The sequence below is a fragment of the Sabethes cyaneus genome, chromosome 3 (genome assembly GCF_943734655.1).
Source record: "Sabethes cyaneus chromosome 3, idSabCyanKW18_F2, whole genome shotgun sequence".
Lineage (NCBI taxonomy): Eukaryota > Metazoa > Arthropoda > Insecta > Diptera > Culicidae > Sabethes > Sabethes cyaneus.
Window position 1 is genome coordinate 100,621,297 of NC_071355.1, and position 9,323 is coordinate 100,630,619.

At 44.5% G+C, this 9,323-nt stretch overlaps 1 protein-coding gene across 1 annotated transcript; it reads left to right on the forward strand.

Moving 5' to 3' along the window:
• The first annotated feature begins 3,075 nt into the window (after positions 1-3,075).
• On the forward strand, positions 3,076-8,562 carry LOC128739932 (uncharacterized). Its single transcript, XM_053835432.1, has 2 exons — positions 3,076-6,204; positions 6,292-8,562. The coding sequence occupies exons 1-2, from the start codon at positions 3,076-3,078 to the stop codon at positions 8,560-8,562; spliced, it is 5,400 nt and encodes a 1,799-aa protein (XP_053691407.1).
• The last annotated feature ends 761 nt before the right edge of the window (positions 8,563-9,323 follow it).

Below are 9,323 nucleotides of genomic sequence, written 5' to 3' on the forward strand. Positions count from 1 at the left end.
GCCGCGCCCTCCGAAAAGCCTGCGCCGAACTGCATGATTAGGTAGCCGGAAACCACACGGCGAGTGTTCCACCTTCTCTGTCTGCATACGACAACCAAGGTTGCGTACCACCAGATGCGCAACTTTGGCTACCGTACCCTAGCCGGCACCTCGTGGAGGTAGAGATAGGAGTTAGAAAACAGAGGTGATATATTTGCACATGTTCACTCATTTGCCCTACCAACACGTTATCCTCTTTTCCTGTAACATCTATGAAAGTAGGATGGGTTATATAGCCATCTACGATGTGTGCAACCTTATATGCTAATGCAAATGCTAATTTTTGTTTTGAGGAGGACTCTTAACACACACTGAATTTTTGAAATTGGGATGTTTTATTATTTCCAGTTTTGCATACAGTCATTAGGCATAAGGTGCCATTCAAATTTTACGTAACGCAGCAGGGGGCGAGAGTTATACACAGTAAAGTGCATCCTATCCTGCGAGAAGGTGCATCCGCTGGTTTATGTTTGCTCTACTATCTATAATGGGGATGTGTTGAATTACTGTTACAAATTGTTATACAAATTTGTTGGGAAGGGGCTTTAGAGGAATAATGTTACGCGTAACACTATCAGATAACATCGAAAAAAATACACTATCAAGGTAATAAGGTACCCCGGAGTAAGTGGGACTATGGGGTAAGTGGGAACGGAGCTCATAACTTTCTTCGACCTCATATTCTCCAACCGAACCTTTCTAGAAATGAAAGATACAACTCAAACGCATGTATTAAAATTATAGATTATTTATAACAGGCATTCCAAACATCAAAATTGGACTTGACCATACAATGCTACTACGAAAACTATCTCGGCTTGGTGCTTCTCAACAAATGGTCAAATGGCTGTACTCATATCTCAGCGGTAGAGTATTGCGTGTAAAACTCGGTTCCAGTATTTCATCGGTGTTTACTAATAAGTCTGGAGTTCCCCAAGGTAGCAACCTGGGACCTTTGCTTTTCTTGTTGTTCTTTAACGACGTCACTTTATCGCTTGGTATTGGTTGTAAATTAATGTACGCTGACGACCTGAAATTGTTTGCTCCAATACAAAATATTGACGACTACCACCGTCTGCAAGAGTTGCTCGATTTGTTTGGCGAATGGTGCAAACTGAACTGGCTCATTGTGAGCATTGCTAAATGCGAGGTGATGAATTTTTACCGCATTAAAACCTCGATTTACTTCAGCTACACTATTGATGGTATTGAGTTGCGCAAAGTGGACCAAGTTAGTGATCTTGGCGTCTTACTGGACCCAAAATAGTCGTTTAACCGTTATGTGTGCGACAAAAAACACCTTTAGCAGGGCGACAAGGGTACCCGGTTACCCAAAATTGATATTTGTTCCGAACAGCGTCGGCGACAAAGGGTTAAAAATGCCAAAAGGCTTAACGAACGTTACCACTAGAGTTACCACACGAACGACTAGATAACTGACAAGCAATGACAATTTAGACATTCATATACACATACATTGTAAAACCACAAACAGATAGAACTTGCCACGTTTAACAGTTATTAAAACACATTTTCTTATAAAATTACATAAAATATTAATCTAAAGTTGGACAGCAGACAACATGTTAAAAGGACTAGAATTGTAAGTTAAAAATACACTTTAAAATCAATCATATTCCTAATTTGTAAAACTAAAATTGAAATTACAGCTTAAAAGCAAACTTCTAACCTAAAACGGAGTTTCGCTAAAAAAGAAGTCCCTAAAACTTCATTACGTTGGCTGTACCAACAAACTTTTAAGATTTCTATGGTGGAAATCTACGATTAATCGCAATGGGCCGCGATAAAAAAGCAAAAATACCTCCAATCGTCAAACCATCGGCAGCATCCGCAAAAACAATTGGCGACGTATGCCCGTGTGGACGTCCAGACGAAGCCGAAACCAATATGGTTCAGTGCGAACATTGTTTGCGGTACTATCATTTTACTTGTGCAAATGTAGGGGACAGCATTGCCGATGACGATCGGAGATTTGTTTGTGTGACCTGTATAGAAAAGGCTTCGAGTGTGGCAAGCACCAAATCAGGTCGATCGACCACAGCAAGCGCTAGAGCTGCAAGAGCTGCCCTCGAACTGCAGCGTCTTGAGGAGGAGAAACGTTTGGAGCGAGAATTCCTTGCGAAAAAGTATGACATACTTCACGCTCAACTAGATGAGCAGGAGGAAATGGGAAGCGTGAGGAGCCGTCAATCTCGTCGCAGTCGTCGCAGTGTACAGAGGACCACCGATTGGGTAGAGAGTCAGTTAATCCCGACTACGACCGCTAGCACCGGACCGATAGAAGCCCCAGCTAGTATTCCGTCCCGGACTGATACCATATCCAAGGTTATTTCAGCACCAGCTTCGTCGCAACAAATAATGACCGCTCCTGAGATCGATACCCCTGGCTCACAGCAGCATGGCTTCATTCGGAAACAATTGAACCCGATTACGACTGCTAGCATCGGATCGCTAGAAATCCCAGCTAGTATTCCCTCCCGGACTGGCACGATCTCTAAGTGTGTGCCAGTGCCGGTGTCGTCGCAGCGAATCACCCCTGTGGATAAGATTCCAACCTCGCAGTTGCAGTATGTGATTTCTCCTCCTGAACAAAATCGACCTCAGACAGCAGCAAATGCTTTAGTTACAGCCTTCAATACTCAGTTGAGCACAACAATGATCGATGATAATTTGCTAGGAGAAGCTATTGGCGGTTTGAATATTTCCGGTCACAATTTCAACTCCACGAATCCTGCAATCACGAATAAACCAAGTGCAGATGAATTAGTTCGGCAGCTGCATGAACTACAGCAAAAGATGAATTGCTTGCAGTCACAACTGTTATCTGCACAATCACATAATACAATTCGGCGTACTGTTGAACCAGTACGGCCACCTTGTCGGTCTCAACCGGGTAAGGAGCATGGACAACTAGGCTGAACCACGGAGTATGAGTTTCCAATCAACAGTAAAGACATCCTTAGCAATTCGGTAAGTCAAACGTGCTTCGATTCGGTAAATACTAAAGTTAGCAGCATGGCAGAAATAAACACAACAAGCTTGTCCATTTTTGATAAAACACTAACTAGTGTGCCTATGGTTGGCTCTGTCGATGCATGTACTTCCCCAAAAACGACCGGACTATCTCGTACACCATCAGCATTGCCATTCGTTCCAGTTCATATAAGTACCCCGCACCATTGCACTCCTGCCCCCTCCGTGCATACAGTGTCAGCCTATTTATCGCCAATAATTTCGTCGAAGGTTGTTGCTTCAAATCTTGCAGCATCAGTTGCAGCTGCCATTCAGTCTGCCTCTGAATCCAGCTCAGTGCCTTCATTCAGTAGATCTCAAGTTGTCGACATGGTACCGGTCACTAGAACTTCTGCTCCACTTACTACCTTTGATGCTGTTCCAGTCTCTACGGTTTCTCATGACGAACTCGTTTCTACGCCTGCTTCGGTTGTAAGACAGTTATTCACTGGACCCAGTTCACAGCAACTCGCTGCCAGACAGGTTGTCCCCAGTGATCTCCCTACTTTCTCTGGCGATCCCATTGAGTGGCCGTTGTTCCTGAGCAGCTTCAGTAACTCGACGGAAATGTGTGGGTATACAGACGGAGAAAACATGATGCGACTACAACGCTGTCTGAAAGGTAAAGCGCTGGAAGCTGTCAGATACTACTTAATGCATCCATCGTCGGTACCATTGATCATGGAAACTCTGAAAACCTTATACGGGCGACCGGAGCTGATTGTCACGTCGTTATTAGCTAAAGTTCGATCTACTCCGCCGCCGAAACAGGAGAACTTGGAGACGTTGATTAACTTTGGGCTAGCCTGCAAAAACTTATGTGGACACCTTCGCGCTGCTGGTCTGGACGACCATCTGTCGAACCCGATACTTCTACAAGAGCTGGTGAATAAATTGCCCGCGAGCATTAAACTAAATTGGGCACTGTACAGACGTCAACAACCGACAGTCGATCTTACAACTTTTGGCAATTACATGAACGAAATTGTGACTGCTGCCAGTGAGGTCACATTTACCTTCGATTCGGACGTCCTTCGTTTGGCAAAAGCTGAAAAGATGAAGCCAAACGAGAAAAGATTTGTTAATAACCATACCGTTTATGATGTCACGGATAATTCCAGCAGTAGCCCGAACACTCTGTCTACAGGGGAATCTCTTCCCAAGCCATGTCCAATTTGTCAAACCGTAGGCCACAAGGCAAGGGACTGCTACACCTTTTATAATATGACACTCTCCGATCGCTGGAAAATGGTTCAAGAACGGCGCCTATGTCGTCGATGCTTAATTGCTCATGGTAAATTCCCTTGCAAGGCATCTATGTGTGGTGAAAAAGGTTGCGAGGACCGTCATCATAAACTGCTCCATCCTGGAAATCCGATACAGCATAAATCCAGTGCGACCCCTAGGTTCAGCAATACTGTAACCGTCCATCATCAGCGTCAGCAATCAACCCTGTTCCGGATTATACCTGTGACGCTCTACGGAAATGGCAAATCTGTTTATACGTATGCGTTCTTGGATGACGGCTTTGATACCACCTTGGTAGAATCGAGAATCGCGAATGAATTGGGTGTTACTGGTGAAATTCATCCTTTGTGTTTGCAATGGACCAACGGCATTGATCGTACCGAAGAAGACTCGCGGACAATTAAGCTGGAAATCTCAGGCAAAGGAAAAATCCAGCGCCATCCTTTGAAAACTCGTACCGTGAAAAATCTGAACCTTCCAATCCAATCAATGGACTACCCAGAAATTTGTAAACGGTTCCCGTATCTTGAGGGCTTACCAGTGCAAAGTTACCAGTCCGCAAATCCAGCGATTCTGATTGGTTTGGATAACTCTCATTTAAGCACCATGCTGAAATGTCGTATAGGCTCCAGGTTCGAGCCAATTGCTGCGAAGTCCAAACTAGGATGGACGGTGTATGGATCCATTGTTGCCGAATTAATACCCAAGATAAACTATCAGTTTCATATATGCGCTCGTTTTCCTGATCAAGAGCTGCATGACCTGGTTAAGGAGTTTTTTAACGTGGAGAAAGTTGAACCACTGACGACACCACTTCAGGAGAGTGATGAAGAACTTCGTGCAAAGGCCATTCTCGAGCAAACAACCGTACGTACGCCGTCAGGTAGATTCCAAACGGGCCTGCTTTGGAAGTACGACGTAATCGACTTTCCGAATAGCAGACCTATGGCGGAAAAGAGGCTGAAGTGCCTAGAACGTCGATTGGCAACCAAACCCGAATTATACGATAAGGTACGGGAGCAGTTGAAGCTGTATCAAACCAAAGGATACTCGTACAAGGTCAGTCAGCAAGAACTTCAAGCTTTTGATGTGAAACGAACCTGGTTCTTACCGTTAAATGTTGTCATCAATCCCAAAAAACCGAGCAAGGTACGTTTGGTTTGGGACGCGGCTGCAAAGGTCCAAGGGCAGTCGCTCAACTCTGCTTTATTGCCTGGTCCGGACCTTCTTACACCACTTCCGTCAGTGTTGAGTTCGTTTCGCGAGTTTCGTGTAGCCATCACAGGTGATATCTCCGAAATGTTTCATCAAATCATAATCCGGCCGGAAGATCGTTCGGCGCAACTGTTTTTATGGAGAGACAATCCCACAGAGCAATTCGACGTGTTCGCGATGAAGGTGGCAACCTTTGGCTCTACTTGTTCGCCTTCAGCTGCACAGTTTGTCAAAAACCGAAATGCCATGGAGTTCGCTAACCGATATCCCCAAGCAGCTAACGCAATTATCAAGCATCATTACGTAGATGACTTCGTACGTAGTGAAGATAGTACAGAGAAAGCCATCGAGTTAGCACTTCAAGTAAAAGAAGTACATGCCAAAGCCGGGTTTCACATACGAAACTGGCTTTCAAACGATAAAGAAGTCCTCGCACGGGTCGGGGAACAGAACGTAGAATTGTCGAAAAGTTTTGCAGTTAGCAAGGCATCGTCAAATGAACGAGTCCTTGGGATGATTTGGAAGCCAGACCAGGACGTTTTCGTTTTTCAAGGATTATTCCAAGATAACCTTCAACCGTTTCTCCAAGGCATCGAAATTCCAACGAAAAGGCAAGTGCTACGCATAGTCATGAGTATTTTTGATCCCCTCGGGCTAATTGCTGTGTTTGTAGTACACGGAAAAATTATCCTCCAGAATATCTGACGCGCGCAAGTCGACTGGGATGAGAAAATTACCGGCGAACTTCTGCAACAGTGGGAAAGGTGGACAAAACTACTATCGAAACTGGACAAAATCCAAATACCGCGCTGCTACTTCCAAGATGCGACGAAAGAAGTCTACAACACGCTGGAGTTACACATCTTTGTAGATGCCAGCGAAGAGGCCCTTGCTGCTGTGGCATATTTCCGCATCGTTGACGATTGTGAAGTTCGTTGCGCACTCGTTTCAGCGAAGACCAAGGTAGCTTCACTCAAGCCTACCTCAATTCCGAGGCTGGAGTTACAAGCTGCCGTAATGGGGGTGAAACTGGCGCGGGCAATTGAAAAAAACCATACCATAAAAATCACTCGAAGAGTATTTTGGAGTGACTCCAGTACCGTGCTCTCTTGGTTGCGGTCAGATCAAAGGCGTTTCCGGCAGTACGTTGCGTTTCGAGTGACAGAAATCCTTGAAAACTCCCAAGTCGAAGAATGGCGATGGATACCCTCGCGCTATAATGTGGCCGACGAAGCAACAAAATGGGGAAAAGGTCCCACAATCAATTGTAACAGTCGATGGTTCCAAGCTCCAGCCCACTTATACCAGGATCCTGAATTGTGGCCAAAGCAAGAGTTGCGAATTCCGGACACTTTGGAAGAATTACGGTCAGTTCATGTACATCGACAAGTTGTGACGAGCCAACTACTGAAATTCGAAAGGTTTTCGAAATGGGAACGTTTAATAAGGGCAGTAGGCTATGCTCTTCGGTTCGCTAAGTTAATCAATCCAGCCAAACAGCTCGACAAACGTTCCGAATGGTTAAGCCAAGATGAATTGACGACAGCTGAAATAATCGTATTCAAAGAGGTCCAACAAGCAGTTTACGAAGATGAGATTAACCTTCTTGCCAGAAATTTGCAACTTCCGACGGACAAACAGCATAAACTCGAGAGAACAAGCAAAATTTGCAAACTTTCTCCGTTTCTGGATACTCAAGGAGTACTCCGTATGGAATCCCGAATACTAGAGGCGAACTATTTACCGTTAGACTTCAAAAACCCGATTATTCTCCCGAAAGGCCATCCCGGAACTGATCTCTTGATAGACTGGTACCACCGGAAATTCAATCACCAGCACACAGAAACTGCAGTGAACGAGATGAGGCAGAGATTTTACGTTTCGGACATGAGAACATCGTTTAAAAGAATAAGAAAAGTGTGCCAGTACTGTAAGGTATACAAGGCTGGTCCATCGGTACCAAAAATGGCTCCGTTGCCTTCAGCAAGAACTACTGCTTACGTAAGGCCATTCTCCTACGTGGGCCTTGACTATTTTGGGCCTGTACTGATCAAGCAAGCACGGAGTGAAGTGAAGCGCTGGGTCGCGTTGTTCACGTGCTTGACAATCCGCGCCATACACCTTGAAGTTGTTTATAATCTCTCGACAGAATCGTGTAAGATGGCGATTCGACGATTCGTTGCTCGTAGGGGCGCTCCCATCGAGATTTTCAGCGACCAGGGTACCAATTTTGTGGGTGCCAGTAAACAACTAAAACAAGAGTTGCAGCAGATCAACAACAACTTGGCTGCTACCTTTACCAACGAGACTACCCACTGGCGATTCAACCCTCCATCTGCACCGCATATGGGAGGGTGTTGGGAAAGAATGGTCCGGTCGGTAAAATATGCTCTTTCTGCCATGTCCATTATAAAGAAGCCCAACGATGAAACGTTCCTAACACTGCTGGTTGAGGCTGAATCTTTAGTGAACTCCAGACCACTCACCTATCTGCCAATCGAGTCAGAAACGCACGCGGCACTGACACCAAACTGCTTTTTAATGCTCAGCACCAGTGGGGTTAACCAGCCCGCAAGACAACTAGTTGATAAGCGAGCAGCAATTACTTCCAACTGGAATATTTGTCAACAGCTGTTGGATCAGTTCTGGTGCCGTTGGATATGGGAATATCTCCCCACTATCGCAAAGCGGACCAAGTGGTTCAGCGACTGTCGTCCAATTCAGCCAGGTGACATCGTAGTAGTGATCGACGAAAACTTGCGCAACGGGTGGACAAGAGGGCGCGTTCTGCGGGTGTTCACAGGTCGTGACAAGCGGGTGCGAAGCGCTGAAGTGAAGACAGCTACTGGAGTATTCCATCGACCAGCCACGAAGCTAGCTGTTCTGGAAATTAGCGGTACAGCTGGAGTAAACTCCGAGCAATACGGGTCGGGGTATGTTCCGAACAGCGTCGGCGACAAAGGGTTAAAAATGCCAAAAGGCGTAACGAACGTTACCACTAGAGTTACCACACGAACGACTAGATAACTGACAAGCAATGACAATTTAGACATTCATATACACATACATTGTAAAACCACAAACAGATAGAACTTGCCACGTTTAACAGTTATTAAAACACATTTTCTTATAAAATTACATAAAATATTAATCTAAAGTTGGACAGCAGACAACATGTTAAAAGGACTAGAAATGTAAGTTAAAAATACACTTTAAAATCAATCATATTCCTAATTTGTAAAACTAAAATTGAAATTACAGCTTAAAAGCAAACTTCTAACCTAAAACGGAGTTTCGCTAAAAAAGAAGTCCCTAAAACTTCATTACGTTGGCTGTACCAACAATATTGTTATAACACCAACAATTTTAAACTGATTTCGATGAAATAGGTGTCATTTGATTCGTTAATTTATCTAGTTTTGAATTATTTGGTCATTTGGCCATTAAAAGACATACGGGGCCCGAAAAGCTGGAATTCCGACAGAGTGTCCGCTGTGAGGTAGAGAACTGATCGTATTGCAGGAAAATCAGTCATGCGGATATAAAAACTCTAAAAATTCATTCAATGAACTATTTCATATAATGAGATGAATCAGGTTGGCCGTTCCGGAGTAGGTTCCTGTGGGGTCATGGGTGGCCAATCTAGGATTGGAGGTAAAACCTAGCAATATGGGTATCAAAGTTCTTGGAACTAGTTCGGTAGGTGATATTTTTTACATTTCGATGTATTTTGATTGATAATTTCGAAAATTGTTTTTACGGGGTCACAGATGATACCGCAGGATTCA